A 17,876-nucleotide genomic window follows, 5' to 3' on the forward strand; every position below is an offset into this window, starting at 1 on the left:
AGGAATACATGTTATGCAAAGAGGTTGTTCGAAGTAATGTCGGTAATGAAGGTTGGTAAATTATCGACGTTATTATCGATAAATTATCAACCTTTATTACCGACGTTACTTCGATCTACCTCTTTGCATAATATGTATTCCTATTAACTCAGACGATTTTTCGGACCTGAAAAGACACATATTGCTACACTATACCTCTTCGCAAAATATGTTCCCCTATTAACTCAGACGATTTTTCGAGCGCAATAAGACATATAATATATTATTGCTCGTTAAATCTCTTCGCAAAATATAATCTATTAATTTAGATGAATTATCAAAGATATTAAAAGACTCGTATTATTGCACGTTAATTGCATTAATAATTATCTGTAAATTAATAACAAAAATATATGAAAACTGATTTTTCTCGCAGGTTCTGCCACTGAATAAGCGCAAGAAAGAGTCCTGATGTCTTTTAATATATTTTAAATAATATGTTATAATACTTTAAACTTGATTAATATTTTTGAAAGTTATCAGCTGATTTCTATCAAAAAATATTAATCGAGAATAAGATATTATAACATATTATTTACAACATATTACTATTTTAATTTTTTATCATATTATTTAAAAATTTAATTAATAAATTAACGCTTTAATCAGCTGATTTCTATGTAAAACTATTAATCGAGTTTAAACAAATTTTATATTATTTAAAAAAAAAAATTTTTTTTAACATAAAACCGAAGAATGGTGTGCGCGTAGCGCGCGCTTGTGTTGTTCTAGTATAATAAATAATATAATATAATAACAAAATATAATATAATATAATATAATATAATATAATGTAATATAATATAATATAATGTAATATAATATAAAAGGAATTATTTTATACAATTAATATACAGTTTCCATCGTTCCCGACAAATATTTTATCCGAAGTCGATATCTGTCAAAAAGGAGAGTCTGATTGGGAGGAAGCGCTATGGCTGCTAGATGAGACCGAGGAATTAATTTCATAAATATGAATTTAATCGACTATGTTGTAATTTCTAATTATAATCATAGATCTCTCATTACTTTGCGACACACATTTTTCGTCTTCTGACTTGAAGGTACTATATATCGTTTCGTGTGTCGGACATATATGTGTGCGATTATTCCCGAAATAACCTCTCTCTACATCGCATTCCAAATTATGGGAATTTGCTAATTGTGCCCTGTACAATTTATACCGTCTTATGTTCGTACATTACGTAACTATCGCTTCGAGTTAAATGCGATACTATTTATTTCAAGCTATTCGACTTTCGTGACTCATGTATGCTCTATATTTTGAATATACTATATATATATGTATATATATATACATATATATGCCTGTGCATTTCTTATATACATGTATTTTCCGCAGGCTATTAACTATTTCATATATCTTTTTTTTTTTCAGCATATTATAAACAGACAATTATGTTTGATCAAAGAATCATAGCGATCTGCTTTCTCGTGTGTTTTGCAATAGTGTTTAACTTTTCTCTTCATCGTATCGAAGAGGGTCATGTGGGGGTTTACTTCAGGGTGAGTTATTTCAAATCTCTCTTTGATTGTATTTAAGAATCTCATTATTTCCTCAATTGTTATATTCTATAATTGTCTATCAGGGCGGCGCGCTGTTACCTCAAGTGAGTAATCCAGGTTTTCATATGATGATACCACTGCTGACCACATATCGTGCGGTGCAAGTAACTCTACAGACGGATGAGGTGAAGAATGTGCCATGCGGAACCAGTGGTGGTGTAATGATCTATTTTGATCGCATAGAAGTTGTGAATATATTGGATGCAAATAGCGGTAAGATCTTGGAGCTGTTTGTTCTTTCAATCTTTCTCAAGAATATGTTAATATATATATTATTCTCTCAATATTTGTACAATATTTAACATATACAATTTCTTTACAGTTTACAATATGGTGAGAAATTTTACAGCAGATTACGATCGCACGCTAATTTTTAATAAAGTGCATCATGAACTAAATCAATTTTGTTCTGTACATACGCTACATGAAGTGTACATTGATTTGTTCGATCAAATTGATGAAAATTTAAAAACTGCGCTTCAAATGGACTTGAATGAATTAGCGCCTGGTCTGAATATACAGGCTGTAAGAGTAACAAAACCAAAAATTCCTGAAACAATCAGGAAAAATTATGAATTGATGTAAGTGATTATTCTGTTAATTAATTTTCCCTTTTAAGTTTAAAATTTTTCCTGCGTATATTTCTATATTTTCTATATTTTCTATATTTATTTCAATTTCTTGTTATATTATACATGTATGTGTATATAATATATAATATATTCAGGGAAGGCGAGAAGACAAAGCTATTAATATCTACACAACATCAGAAAGTAGTTGAGAAAGATGCTGAGACTGACCGCAAGAAGGCTGTCATCGAAGCTGAGAAAGAAGCACTGGTCGCAAAGATTCAGTATAATCAGAAAATCATGGAAAAAGAGTCTTTGCAACAAATGGCTGCGATAGAGGACGAGATGCATTTAGCGAGGCAAAAGAGCCGTTCGGATGCCGAATTTTACCAAATGAAAATGCAAGCCGAGGCGAATAAACTACTTTTATCTAAGGAATTTTTAGAGCTCAAAAAGTACGAGGGATTAGCGCGCAACGCAAAGATATATTACGGACAAGACATTCCAAAAATGTTCTCGTACGGCGGCTGTTTGAATGATCACAGTTTTGATTCCAGTACAAATATCGAGGAGAAAAAATTATGAAAACTAGATAATGATATAACTCGAACTTTACTTTCTTGGTTTTACTTTATTTCCTTATTAATATACGGACTAAAACGAATTAACTTTATTTTTTCAAATCGATGTTCTTATTCTGACACTCTTCTGATAAAATACAAATTGTAGAGCTTTGAAAATTCCCTAGTAATGCACAAACAATTTTTTTAATTTATAATGTATAAATACAGTATACATAATTCTAGGAATTCGGAGTGTTACTTATTTCTTTAAATTGTGTGAAATTTAAAATTTATATGAATATATTAAATTTGTATGAGGTACATCTTATATGAATATATAGTCTGTTTTCATTCTATTTATTTATTGTTATATTACTTATATGTAATGAAGAAAAACAGTTCCCAAAAATACAAGATAATACAGCATTGTGATATTATATAATTATATAATAATAAATAACAATAAATAAATTGTGCGCGTAAAGAAAAATATCTTAATCCAAATCGGAATAAAGAAGAGAAATATATAAATTATGGCTTTTTTTCAATTGCAATTTTTCTGAAATTTTAGAGTAATTTATGTGCGTTTATTAAATTATGCAATTTTCTATTTACAAAACTGTAAATGTTTTTTTTTTTTTTCACATAAAGATGTATGATTGACAACTTGTTTCTTTATTTTCTTTTGAAATGTGCGTGTGTGTGCATGTATTATTCAAAAAATAACAAGCCATTACAATTTCTGTTTTTTAACGCTATTACAAGTTATATAAAGCACAGATAATTTTATATAAGTTATATGATTATTAAACGAGAGTTTATAATTAAACAAGTGTTTATTAATTAAAAAAAATTCTTTGTGTATTTATACTTGATAAAAATCAGATTCGAAAAATAATGAGATAAAAATAAATGTTGAATTCATTACTTGAATTCATTAGATTACAAACTTAGTGTAACATTGTGTATTATTTCGCAAACCTGTAATAATTGAAAAATATAAAGAAAACAAATAACATATCACAAATCCAAGATGATACGAGTTTTTTGTTTCACCACAATGTAATGCATATAATATATATAATATAATAATTGTTTTGGCGCGTTGTTGCCGTTTGCAAGAAAAATGAAATCATCTATACAAATTTTTAAAAAAACTTCGTTATCTGATCTTTTTTTTCCGCTGTTCTTTTGTTCTATGCGCACGGACCTTTGGCTCTTCCGGTGGTAAGGATTTCACGTCACTTATATTTTGATTTAGCGTACGTAATTCCTCGAGCGCTCTCTTAGCTAATTTCCCTTCCGGAGTCGTCGCCGGTTCCAAAAGAAGCATAGTCAGAGCTTTCTTCAGAAGATCACGGGCCTCTTCCAGCCGGCAGACCAACTGCGCCGACGAGATCTCGCGGGCGGAATAAGATTGATTCGCCAATATTATCATAGGCAAATGTATTTCATACAACATTACACCTGAAATCAATATCTGTGGTAATATTGATAAATATTCTTACAACCTTGCGACGTAAAAAATGCATTGTTGGATGTAGCATATGATGAAAAACATATACCTTTTGAACGTGATATGCCTGGCTCTACTATATCTAGAACATCGTAGACTTCCTTGCACGTATTTAGCATCTTCTGTATAATCTTTCTCCGAGGATTGAGAGACGTCATTTCTCTCCTACACGCTGTCAATAATTTCTGCTTTAACGCTATCATGAGGAAATGATTCGTATGCAAGGATCGGGATAATCTTTTCAGCAAGTCGTCGATAGTCTGAAAAATATTTTAGGTCGTTACAATGGAATTGAAAAAATATATATATATATATATTTTTATATAAATAAATATATATATAAAATATATATAAATATTTTGCGAACCTTTATATCAATATCCTCGCATTCGTCGACGAGTATTTTGCATATGTTCAACGTAGCTCTGATAAGACGGCCGCTGTAAGTCCTCTTGCACATCTGGCATCGCCATCGACTGGTTTTCTCGTACGGTGCGATGACGGAAGTATTTTGCATTCCCACGAATCCTTCTTTGCAGTGTGGACATAACACGCTGCTCAAATGCGATTGCAATTCGAAAGGATCCTCGCACAAAGGGCACTCGCATTCGAAATATTTTCCCTCTCGAAGATACTCCCTTCTCTCGACTGTACCCTGATATTGGCATAAAATCAAAAATTATTATTATTCTATCATATATAATTTTATTAATATAATTTTATATATTTTATATAATTTTATTACTTTAATTTTATTATATATTTTTTATATAATATTTTATTATTTAATATTATTATTCTATTATATATAATTATTATATTATTTAAAAATTATTATTACATCGTCATCAATGATAATTCTTTTAGAAAGCACGAGAAAAATATATATCGCTAATAAGAAAAAAATCGTTTGATTGAATATTATCGCAATATTTGGGGAAAATTCAAGATAATTTTCGAATTTATATTATTCACTGACCAGCAATGAGGAGGTATAATTAAAAAGAATGGGTTCGTCTTGCTTGATCGGGATACTCGCGTAAACGATCAGCTGATAATTGTCATCTACGGTGAGATAAGTGTTGCCCCTGCAATCGTGAGCCATCAGGGTCGCTTCGAGGTACAAACCCCGAAGAAAGAGACCGTCCAGAACGCCAGGGGATCGCAATTCAAAGGCATTCACGTCCAGGATGCCGCATAATTTCTGTATCAATTCTGCACTTGGTGGTTCAGTCTCCGTAGGCATGCGAAGTTTTCGAATCACCTACACATATTTATTTATTATATTATACAATAATATATTTTTTATTACATATATATAGTATATTATCATTATAGTATATTTTTTAGTAAAAAATATAATAATATAAATACTATAATTTAAAAAAAAAAAAAAATATATATATATATATGCAAGATGAATCAGCTAAAAGATAGCAAAATATCCTTGATGCTTTTAAAAGAAAAAACTCTTCAAGAAAAAATATTTCGAGGATATTTATGACGATCTTCCCTATTTCTCTTTTGTGCAGAAAGTAGATTTAGATTAAAAAAAAGTCTTGAGTGTTTTATCTAATATAAATATATAAAATCTAATTTACTTAAAACTCACGTTTACAACATCGACTTCCCTTTCCTTCCAGACGAATGTGCCGATCCTTTTATCCAGATGAGCCTCTATATGATTTATCCTCTCCCATATAGTCGGATTTCTGCATTTTGTTAGCCATAATCGCAAGGCCAGCAAAATTTTTGTCGTGTTGTCAATTTCAATTCCCTCCAATAGTTCTCGATTGTCTCTAAATATTTGACATTCCTCATCTGTATGATGATTCGTTCGAACCTTTAAAAATAGGAAATAAGAAGAGAAAAAATTAAAAGCACTATTTCGAAGCGATATGGTATATTATTATGTAACACGTATAGCGGTTCTCAAACGTCTTCTTATATGTCTATCTATTTCTTAAACAAAGTGTTTTTCCGGGGTTATCAATTTTTTGCGAACTATATATATCTTTTTAAAGCACGAATGTTTTTTTTTCCTTTACATTTTTGTTTTTTCAAAGATAAAGCTCTGAAAACCGCTGATTGTAACTCGTTACCTCGCATGCGATGCTACAAAGTGGTGCAAAGTTACATCTGGAACAAGCATACCGATTTTCTGCGCCGATTTTTGGCAACGAGCGTAAACACGCGAAGCAGAAACAGTAATTCTTGTTATATGTCATCGGACCGACTGCAATCGGATTCTCTCGAATTATGACTTCTCCTGGTGCTATGTTTTTAGCCGTTATGAGATATCTTATAAAAACACACAAGATATATAGCTCTCAAAATTTGGAAAACAAAGTTTCCATATAATTATATATAAAGATATAATATATAATATTATATGTATATAAAATATGTCTATATATATGTTCTCTTTCTCTTATACATATAACACGCTTTAAAATCTGATTATGTAATAACTGCTATATATATATATATATATATATATATATATATATATATATATATATATAATGTACAGCAGTGGCGTATTTAGGAGTTTGTTTTGTAAGGGGCTGGAACTCTGAACGAACGATTACATTAAATCATACATCATACTTAACATATATTAAGCAATGGACTCTAATTTTATTTACTTAATAAAAGAGCTCTATAAGCGCGAAAAAGTTGACAACTTTTATTATTAGACGGTTGGATATTGGATTTCGGGAGAGAGCTGAACCCCTCTCTCTCCCATAATACGTCACTGGTGTACAAAGAGAATGAATCGCAATATATTACGCTAAAATCAAAATAAATAACGCTAAATTATATAACTACCTTCCAAGTTTTTTCGAATGCGCGATCTTATATTTTGGGCAGGTGGGCGCCATAATATCTACTAAATAAAGATTACTTCCTTCGGATTTGCGATTGTCGCGAAACTGGCACCGCTAACTGGCATTTGTTGGAAGCGAACACATCAGTAACACGAACCGGCGATGCACATGCAATGTGTTGTATTATTATTAGACACCGCTTGTGACATTGCGCGCAATCCGCAATGCTAGCTGATACAGAGCAAGAAATGTGAACCTTGGCAGAGAGTTACAAACGCAAATAAATTGTCGTCGACCTCTATGTATTATATACTTTTCAACTCGATACGTTCGGATTTAATTACATGATAAAGAGAGATATACATATATCGCATATCTCTCGTCAAGATATCCCCCCCGGAAATATAATATTTTTTAGTTATCTCGAGGGGATTATCTTGAGAACACTTTTGATAGATATAATATATACAATCATCGCTACGCACGCGCATTTGATAATGTATAGTTTGCTGCAGATTTAAAGATATATTCTGAGAATGTCGGACGTATTTCTTTCCTCTATAATATTTACATATTTTTAAGAGAGTTTTACAAGATTTTTTTGCATTATATGAGAAAATTATTAATAAAAAATAAATATTTATATATAATTTAATAAAAAAATAAATATTTGATAATAATATCTTCAAGAAGTAATTTTTTGTGATATGTACATCGAAAATGTTTCTCATAGTTCGTCATAATCATCTATGCAAATTCTTGCGGATTAAACACAAATATTTTCGATTCATGAATGCTCTGCAAAATTTTGGTTATTGATTAACAAATAACAGCAACGCACCAAGTTTAATTATAGCATCTTTTGAAAGGTGTCGAAATACACTCATTCATGTATATATATTAATAAACATCTCGATATACATATATATACATATATATTTATATCGAAGCATTTATTAATGTATATCTCAACACAAAAATAAAAGATCTTTAGAATAAATTTATTTATAAATTATTTATAGATTCTTCCAGCTGAACGAGAGAGTCTCTCGCGACGAGTCCTATTTGTCCTTCGACCGTCTCCGGTAGCTCCAAGGTTAATATTGCGGCGGCTTCTTTTAAGATAGTCGCGGCTTCTGTCATTTTGGACTTTAGTGCGGCCTCGTCAATGACACCGGCATTCCATTGACCTTTCGCTAGGAAAAGTAACGGCGCGTGCAACTCGTATAACGTCATGCCTGTCGAAAAGACGATAGAATTATTCTCATATATGTCTCTAACATTTTTTAATCGAAGAAAAAACGTATCTATCTAGCAATAAGAAGCGCGTACCTCTTACACGTGTATATCCAGGCTCCACAACGTCCAATACTTGAAGCAATAAACGACATAAGTCAACTTTGTGCTCTAATACAATATCCGGCAAATCGTCCAGTAAATATTCCTCAACTCGGCCGTACATTTGAGTTAATGAATGCCTAGAGAAAAGAGAGATACATAATGTCTCAAGATTTAAAGTTTTTCAATAGTATGAAAGAGTGTGAAAAATAAAAATATACGTGAGTATATATAATCTATCAAGAGAAAAAATCCATATATAATCAAATATAAATATAATATTATATACAATATATTTTTTTTAATTTTATATAATAATAATCGAAAAATAATTAGAAAAATAATTTTCGTATTTTTTTTTTAAATAAAACTTGAAATAAAAAAATATTTATATATATAACCATATATAAATTTATATATAATTATATGGACAATTTTCTCTCACTTTTTCAAGATTTACTTTTTTTAAAAAATGAGGCGAAAAGTATTCTATTTATTATTTTTTCTGTACATATAAATTATATAAAAGAAAATATGTACATATTTTATATAATAATTATGTATATATATATGATATATAGATTAGTATATTTATAATCAAAATATACATATCTAATAAATCATTCGTTAATATATTATTAAAATCTCAGTACAAATTTTGATGATTTAGTGAAACAACATTAAAATAAGTTCACCGTTTGATTAAAGATAAAAAAACCGGTCGTCCCGAGTAAAATTGATTCAAGATTATTATTAGAATTATATTTTTTAATTACAATAACTTTATAATACCTTAACATCGTAAGAAAGGCGTGACGAGGATGTAAGACAGATCGATATTTTTTCATAACGGTCTCTCTTTGGTGAATCGCATCGGCTCCGTCAGCTCCACTGATAGCTTCAGCGGCGTCTACTTCCGCTTGAATAATCCGGAGAACTTTTCGCACCGCTTGTCCGTTTGTGGAAAATTCACAATGCGTACAGTTCCATGTACTTTCTGAATCTAGAAGATATCATATTCTATATATTATATAATCACTATTTTATATTCTTAATAAATTTGAAGCCGCTTTAACATAGAGAACGTTATATTCCAGTCAAGAAAATCGATACAATCTCGATGAATTTAATTTTTAACGCTACAATTACGCGAGAAAGAATTTTGTGTCAATTTTTATTTAGTTTTGTTTATTCGGGAATAAATATATTGATCGTTATACGCACACGATTACATATCTAGAGCAGAATTTTCAAAATTGAAATAGCTTTCAATCTTTAATTTATGCTTGATCATTATAACTTAAAAATAAAAGATAAAATATAAGAAGCATTTTGTATATATATATTTTCTTTTTTTAATATATATATATTTAATATATATAACGATACCTAGAGAATCCAATGGCAAGATAATTCCGTTGTCGCATTTGTTGCACTTAAGAGAGGACATATGGGTGCCCAATTCTGTGGGATCCGAACATCGCAGGCACGCGCACGCAAAATGCTTGCTCTGGAGTAAGTGTTCCCTTCTTAGCAATGTCGGCAGTAATGAGTGCGTGTAGCTTCCGTAAAGTTCACCACTCGTAGAAACCTTAAGCGTGGTACGCAGTCGTATCCTGATAGGCGCGCAAAAATCGAGTATATTATTATAATTACTGCTTTCATATATATAATACACGAGCGTATCCTCATCAGCATAATAAACCTCGTGAGATTTCCTGGGGATCGTGCACAGTGTACGAATTAATTGAGGAAGGAACATGTGAGCATAATAATCAAATGAGAAGATAGTTGTGCTGAGAAATAGTGCGTTAAAATATATCGCTTAATTAGAAAACATTTTTAAATTTCCCTGACTAAGTAAAAGCTAGACACGGATGGAAAATCAACTTTTCTTTTAAATTGAATCATTGTGCAGAACATATTTTCCTTGATGCGATACCAAGTAGTTTTAGATTTCAATTTGAGATTTTTATTTTTTTAATCCCCGGGACTCTCTTAAAGAAGCATAGACTAGAAAAATATAAGCAAAGTCATCAGCGCATCAATGACTGCTCTTCTTCTTAAATTGAAAATTTAATTACTTGATATCGCATCAAGGAAAATATAAATATATAAATATAAATATATAAATATATAAAAAATATATATAATATATAAATATAAATATGTGTTCTGTGCACAATTCAATTTAAAAGAAAAATTAATGATTTTTGACAGACCATCTAGTTCTATATTAGCTTGAAAAAATTTTATTTGTGTTTGACAGATGAGAGCCTTAGCTTAATGATTTTTTAAAAATATTTTATCGCTACTTGCAATGTATAACACAATAAGTTTTATATTTTTATCTCAAGTAAAACGATCACTAGGAATCGAATTACCTGTAATCGATCGGCGATATACTGTGAGACGTGTTTGAGACGCACGAATGATTCATCATAGCTACTATTGGATAAAGACCTCGGGCGCTGAATCCCTTCGTCGTTCGAACTTCGAAGGTGTTAATGTCCAAAATCCCGCAGGCTGTTTGTATGCGTTCTTCCGAGAATCTGCCGAGAATATAATTCTCTTTGAGGTTTCACGTCGAATAATTGTATGTTCATGCAATATATAATATAATAAATATAATATATAATAATATATAATATAATAAATATAATATAATATATAAAATATATTATATTATATTATATTATATTATATTATAATATATTAAAATATAAATTATATATAAAATATATTAAAATATATTATATTATAATATATTATATTATATAATTATATATTATATAAAATATATAAAATATAATATATAAAATATATAATATAATAAAATATAAAATATAATATAATAAAATATAAAATATAATATAATAAATATATATTAATATATATACCTATCGAGCTTGAGTTGTTTCCTCAAATAATCCACGATGTTGACGTGATCCGATTTCCACTGCGTTTTTTCACACCTTATCTTGTTATGCGCCTCCATGTCCTTCACTTCCTCGTTCCACCTCTCGACGTTCCTCTCCGACTCCAACAGGAGTCTTAACGGCGTTATGCACTCTAATTGCGGAACACCATCGTTCCCATCCAACAGCGCGTCCACATTAAACTTTTCATTCGCTTGCATAAACACCTATCGAAGAATAGGATTTTTAGATAGCGTTTGATTTTTAGATAACGTAAAAACACAATTTAGGAGGTGAAACATTCATAATTACAAACATTCATAATTATTCCAAAGCATCTTAAGTCTATATATATTTATGAAAAAAAAATGGATGCAATGATTACATCCAATTTTGTAAATATAAAGAGAAGATAATATATGTTAAATTTATTAATAAATTAATATTAAATAATTAATAATTAATATTAAATTTATTAATAAATTAATTTATCGATAATTAAATTTATCATATCAAACTTATATTTTAAAATTATATTTTTAAACTTTTTGTAATGTGTAATCTTCACTTTTATATATTAAAAATACACATGTCAGAGATCAGCTAATCTCACAGAATTTATTGAAAGCAAGGTCTTTAAAAAAATTGTCGCACTCACTGGACACTCGTAATCTTTATGTTGCGGAGAGTTCTCGCACTCTTGATTGCAAATGGGCCATTTACACTTGGAGCAGAGCGGTTTGTCATCCGGGCTAGGCGGCCAAGGTGTGTAGCAAGAGAGACACAAGGGAAAAGTGCACGCCTTCGGTCCGACAACAAAAGGTACTTCCGTCACGATTTCCTCGCCGGCCTGCAATTCTCTACTCGCGACCATGTACCTGAGAAAGAATTTTTCGTTCAAATAAATGCTCTAATTAGAAAACAGTTATAAAACATCTTTTTTCGATCGCCAAAAATAATCATTTCTTGGCACATTGATGCACTTTCACTGTGATTTATATATCTCAATCTATTTTGCTTTATAGTGTTTATAATAATATATTTATTAATTATTTATAATTATATCAATATTTATATTTACTAATATAATTACTATTTAACAATTTCACTGTGACTTACGTGTCTCGATCTATTTTACTTAATCATTTATAATATATTTACTAATTATAACATTTAATATAAATGTTTAACTTATATATTGAATGGCTTTTAGTATGCTGTAAATTTATTCCTTTTTAAAATTATTTTTGTTGATTGCAATTCTATATATTCTATATATACGTATATTAAAGTTTAAACTACTTTTCAATTTTATTACTGCATGAATTGCATATATCAATGATTTAATTTTAATTATAACTTTTGTGTTATAAACTTGTAATACTTATTAAGTGCATTAATGCAATTTCATTAAAAATTTTTATTTCTTCTATAGGTATTGCTTGTAAATTTCTGCTTCCGTATTGATTTTGAATAATTTATCAGCTCCACTCACCTACCAACTTGATCATTCTGAAGTATCTTGTATGCTCGTGACGTAGCTCCTTCTGCAGATACGTCGTCTTCCTGAAATATATTCGGGATTCGAATAGTTTAAGCCATTTAAGGAAATTACTCGAAGCGAATCTCTCGAATTTTCTCGCTCGCGAATATATATATAATAATTAAATTTATAGAGTTTGAATTTATATACAATTAAAATTATCGATGACATACCGATTTTTGCGACATGTTCAATTGCAAAAACACTCTTCTCAAATATTTTTTTCTATTCCTCGTCAATAAACGATGACGATACTGATTATTGAAGGCTTGTTCCTGGACTGAGCCGAAGCTCGAGCTTATTGCGCGCTTTATATCTTCAGCTTATTAAAAATATCAAAAATATCGCAAATGCCCCGCCAATGGCATAAGTTGAATTATACCAGACGTGATTTGTACCGGCTTCGGATACGTTGTGATCAGGACGTTCTTCGTCGTCGTGTTGACCATGTTGCAGATGTATTTTTGGAACTCTAAACGCGTATACGGAAAGATCCAAAAGCTCCCACCATTCTCCGTCATAATTATATGCAACTATAATGTCATACATTCTCCCTTGTTGTTCTATTAACGTTTTAATTGCAAGATGATTCTCTGTGATTACAGCTATCTTATTTATATTCATCTTCATCGCATCTAAAAAAATATTATTCATATATAATCGTACATAAAAATATAAAATTTATATGTAAAATATTTATATATTGTTCTCTTTCTCTTATATATTATCTATCCGTTTATATATCAGAAAAATAATTTTTTTAGAAAAAGTGAAATTTAGATCGTCAGATATTCGAGAAAAAAATTACCTATATATTTTATATATAATAATAATGAATTATAAACAATGTTTTCTTACTTCCTCAAATTTTATTTTTTATAAAAAAAACGATATTTATATTTTTATTATTTTTTCAGTTATATTTTTCTTGTACATATACGGATATATTTTATTTATAATTATACATATTTTTTCGAAGTATATATTATATATGTACACACATATATATATGTATAGCCTCTTGGTCAAAAGTATAAATATAAGCACTCATCAATAATTACAAATAACAATTAAGCAAAATAGAGTTGTGAAATAAAAAAAGATGTAAAAAAGTTAACGTTTATTTTAAGAAATTTAACATTGACAATTATTTATTTTATTTCACAACTTATTTTGTTTAATTGTTATTTTGCAAAAGAAATAGACGCTTCATATTTTTGGCCAAGGCTGTAGAGGTTATATGACAATTTCAATTATATATGGGCAGTCTTTTCTCGGATAATTAAATTGTAAATTAAGAATATCGAACATATTTGAGAGCAATCGAAATATGCATATATACATATATTAAGGATTGAAAAAAAAGTTTGATATCAAAAGTCGCTTACTCTGTGTTTACCAACGAATTTTCACCTTGATAACGAAACATCTTCGAAATAATTCGAATTCTGCCATCTAATAAACAGTTCGTCCGACTTTCGAGGAGCCTGAGCGAGCATTTCGACTTCGAAATGTTCGAATACACAATACAGTATCGCGCGATTCAAATTCTTTGAATCCAAAGCGCGATGAGAAGCGTCTGTTGTGCCGCTTCAGTTGCGCAGAAATAGCACCATTTTTCCGCGCATGCGCGCCTACGTCCCTGGGGTCGCGACGACTCTTTCCGCTCTCTCTCACTCACTCTCTCTCTCTCCCTCTCTCCTCTCTCTCTCTCTCGCCTGATCTCCGTCGTCGCTTCCCACGTCTCTGCGTCTCGAGGAGTCACGCATCTTTTCGTCTCGTGTCCACTAACGTATAAGACTGTAAGTAATTTATCGTTGACGTTTATCTCGAGCGAGATACCTCGCGTTTCGCGAGAATCGTCGAATCCGAGTTAAATTCGTCGAAATACGAGGGTGGCGAGCTTCTTATGATAAACCGGCTCGGGATCGCGATTTCGCAATGTCGTCTGTCGTCTGATCTGACCGATCGGATCCCCCGAGTCGCCCAAATTTTGTAATATTTTCTCGAAAAGCGCTGTGCGTTGCAAGAAAAAGAGCTGGGTTCTTTTTTTGACGTAAGGCGCGACGTATAGAGCAACTTTTCTCAGTCAGAATCTCAAATAGTCGCGACATAACTCGTTCAAACTGTATGCCTTATGTAATACCTTAGCGGGGGACAGGTCAATACTATTTCGTTTGTCTTAGCGTACATCGCGATAAGAACGATTGGAATTTCACCATCGCGGATGATTTGTTTGCATTAGGCTCTTCGTGACAGCTGACTTGTCATTTTTTCAGTCACGCCTTTTTATCGAGATTTTTATAAATTTACAGTTTTATATATACGTTAGATTTTTGTTAAATCGCACTCTTTTTAATTATCTTGTTCGAAGTCATTCGGGTTAATGTACACCTGTGCCTGATTAGTATCGTGTGCATAATTATCAATAGAGACAGCGTGCAATTGCTGGCATGTATCTTGAATTAAATTTAGCCGCTGTCTTATTATAGAGTATTGTTATGCGCCTCTTTGATCTGCTTCGAGCTATATTTATTCGCATTGATGAAACGATAATGAATCATTAATTGAAGATTTTCATTGCAGAACATGTCTCCCCCAACGTATAACGATCTGGGAAAGAGCGCCCGTGATGTTTTTGGTCAAGGCTACCACTTTGGTCTCTTTAAACTGGATGTAAAAACTACGACCAATTCTGACGTGGAGTTCTGCTGCGGCGGTGTATCCAATCAGGATACTGGAAAGGTGTTTGGTAACTTGGAAACCAAGTACAAGCTCAAGGAATACGGATTAACGTTCAGCGAGAAGTGGAACACCGACAATACCCTTGCGACTGATATCTCCATTGCTAATAAATTGGTCAATGGTCTCACCGTTGGTTACAGCTGTACCTTCTCCCCACAAACTGGGTGAGATATTTTGTCATGTAGTATAAGAATTTAATTGCTTTATGTAATTTTTCATAACATTTACAATTTTTCTTTGTTTCGCATCTTTATAGCTCCAAAACTGGAAAATTGAAGACGACCTACAAGCACGAGAACGTGTCTATAAATTCTGATTTTGATCTTAGTCTGTCTGCTGGACCTCTAATTAACGCTTCAGCTGTCGCGGGTTATCAAGGTAAAAAATGTTAGATACATCTCTTATGGTGTTTTTGGTTTCTCATTGATGTCATATTGAATTACAGAAACGAGAAATTGTACAAATTTTTTCTTGCAAAATACATTGAAATAAATAACATTTTATTATTTGCATTTGATAATATAGATTAGTAAAATATATCAAAGATTCTCCTCTGAGTTTATATGGATTAAATAATAGCTCTACAAGTTTTAATCTTTTGTCATAAAGTTTATTTTTGCTAAAAAACGTTGAACATATGCAGATTGCATTATATGTGCATGCAAGATAATACAAAGTAGAATATTTACAAATTTATTTCAATATATTTTGAAAGAAAAAAAAATTGACAAAATTATCTTCATATTATTTTCATGCAAAATTGTTGAAAAAGAAAATACTTTTAATTTAGATCTTTAATTCTTCTACATATGTGCCATTCCTCTCTTTGTCCCAAAAATATATTTTCCCGTTCTGATCATGTGGAATGTCCTATAATGTATACAAAAGTAAGCTTATGATATATAACAGATGTTAAGAATTTGTATCGTGTGAGAGTGTTTATAGATTTATGTATCATTGTATTTATATTATTTTACAGGCTGGCTCGGTGGCTGTCAAATAGCGTTTGACACACAAAGAAACAAACTTACAAGGAACAACTTTGCTCTTGGACTTACTGCTTCAGACTTTGCTCTTCATACTGCTGTGTAAATATAATTTGCAATAATGAGATAAGAATATGCAATGTCACGAGACAATTCTTGAGCGACATTTATGTAGAGAATATTTAAAACACTATAATATTTTTAGGGATAATGGCCAGGATTTCAGTAGCTCCATTTATCAAAAGATAAAACCAGGCTTAGAGGGAGCGATTAATTTGGCATGGAATTCCAGTAATAACGTAACACATTTTGGCATTGGAGCAAAGTATAACCTTGACAATGATGCTAGCATTAGAGCCAAAGTGAATTCTAATCTTCAAATAGGTTTGGGATATCAACATAAGTTGCGGGATGGTGAGTAATAATTTTTTTAAGTTTTTGCACTAAAGTGATAAAAAAAGGAACAATATAATTTGAATTTTTTGGTTTGTAAAGCGTAATGTGTGAGAATTTTTGTTAAATTTTATTAAATTTTTAATTTTGTTAAAAATTTTATTTTATCCAAAATTGCAAATATAAATTCATATATTTGCCATGTCATTTGTAGAGAATGAAAGAAAGTAAACACATTATAAGCATATATTGTTTGTTCCTCTATTGGTGAATCTATTAGTAACTCGTATATTCACATTAAATAGAGAATAATCTTTTACAGAATAAAAACATAATATCTTCCATTTTACTGCCCTTCTTCCTATAATGTAACAATCTCTATAGTTATTAAATAAATTTTTTTTTTACATATAAAGAAATATATATGTATTAATATATTGCTAAATAACTGAATATCTGTTTACAGGTGTAACCTTGACACTTTCTACAAACATTGATGGAAAAAACTTTGGATCTGGTGGCCACAAATACGGTGTCGCATTAGACCTTCAAGCTTAAATACGTATCATTACAAAGTAATTCTTATTACGAAACAGCAAAAAAATTTATCCCATATAAATAAATATTTCGTGACCGTTGTGTCAAAATTGGCGTAACAGTATGCTTCGAATAAAGTATTACTTGTACGTATAGATAGGTTGATTCTTATAAATAGATGCCGCAAAATATCATGCATTATTTCAGATTAGTTGATGAAAATATTAGATTATATTATACATAATTATCGTAAGCAAACGATATATTTGGTCGATGAACAATATAAAGTCACAATTACGCAGATCAGACAA

The 17,876-nt window shown here is 30.5% G+C and overlaps 3 protein-coding genes across 5 annotated transcripts; 2 read left to right on the top strand and 1 right to left on the bottom strand.

The window, feature by feature from the left end:
- Nucleotides 1–933: 933 nt before the first annotated feature.
- Nucleotides 934–3,114, top strand: LOC145936436 (erlin-1). 2 transcript variants are annotated; one of them, XM_083038675.1, is made up of 5 exons: nucleotides 934–1,103; nucleotides 1,439–1,566; nucleotides 1,650–1,839; nucleotides 1,949–2,207; nucleotides 2,354–3,114. In XM_083038675.1, the coding sequence occupies exons 2-5, from the start codon at nucleotides 1,459–1,461 to the stop codon at nucleotides 2,778–2,780; spliced, it is 984 nt and encodes a 327-aa protein (XP_082894801.1). In that variant the 5' UTR covers nucleotides 934–1,103; nucleotides 1,439–1,458; the 3' UTR covers nucleotides 2,781–3,114. The 2 variants fall into 2 exon arrangements, with proteins under 2 accessions (XP_082894801.1, XP_082894810.1); XM_083038684.1 differs by lacking the exon at nucleotides 934–1,103 and adding an exon at nucleotides 1,113–1,309.
- Nucleotides 3,115–3,563: 449 nt separating this feature from the next.
- On the bottom strand, nucleotides 3,564–14,441 carry LOC145946798 (uncharacterized). Its single transcript, XM_083056576.1, has 17 exons — nucleotides 14,293–14,441; nucleotides 13,078–13,539; nucleotides 12,857–12,927; nucleotides 12,020–12,239; nucleotides 11,344–11,588; nucleotides 10,828–10,995; nucleotides 9,833–10,059; nucleotides 9,236–9,446; nucleotides 8,438–8,583; nucleotides 8,120–8,343; nucleotides 7,107–7,219; nucleotides 6,377–6,575; nucleotides 5,887–6,117; nucleotides 5,254–5,538; nucleotides 4,642–4,929; nucleotides 4,324–4,534; nucleotides 3,564–4,225 (listed from the first exon to the last, which is right to left on the bottom strand). The coding sequence occupies exons 2-17, from the start codon at nucleotides 13,090–13,092 to the stop codon at nucleotides 3,921–3,923; spliced, it is 3,159 nt and encodes a 1,052-aa protein (XP_082912702.1). The 5' UTR covers nucleotides 13,093–13,539; nucleotides 14,293–14,441; the 3' UTR covers nucleotides 3,564–3,920.
- A 109-nt stretch (nucleotides 14,442–14,550) lies between these two features.
- On the top strand, nucleotides 14,551–17,876 carry LOC145936464 (voltage-dependent anion-selective channel). Of its 2 annotated transcripts, none has more exons than XM_083038719.1 (6): nucleotides 14,551–14,706; nucleotides 15,491–15,813; nucleotides 15,906–16,027; nucleotides 16,629–16,737; nucleotides 16,841–17,049; nucleotides 17,495–17,876. In XM_083038719.1, the coding sequence occupies exons 2-6, from the start codon at nucleotides 15,494–15,496 to the stop codon at nucleotides 17,584–17,586; spliced, it is 852 nt and encodes a 283-aa protein (XP_082894845.1). In that variant the 5' UTR covers nucleotides 14,551–14,706; nucleotides 15,491–15,493; the 3' UTR covers nucleotides 17,587–17,876. The 2 variants fall into 2 exon arrangements, with proteins under 2 accessions (XP_082894845.1, XP_082894851.1); XM_083038725.1 differs by lacking the exon at nucleotides 14,551–14,706 and adding an exon at nucleotides 14,942–14,960.

The sequence above is a fragment of the Prenolepis imparis genome, unplaced genomic scaffold, assembly GCF_030444845.1.
Source record: "Prenolepis imparis isolate NDT839.2.m4 unplaced genomic scaffold, iyPreImpa1.0 SCAF_1, whole genome shotgun sequence".
NCBI lineage: Eukaryota > Metazoa > Arthropoda > Insecta > Hymenoptera > Formicidae > Prenolepis > Prenolepis imparis.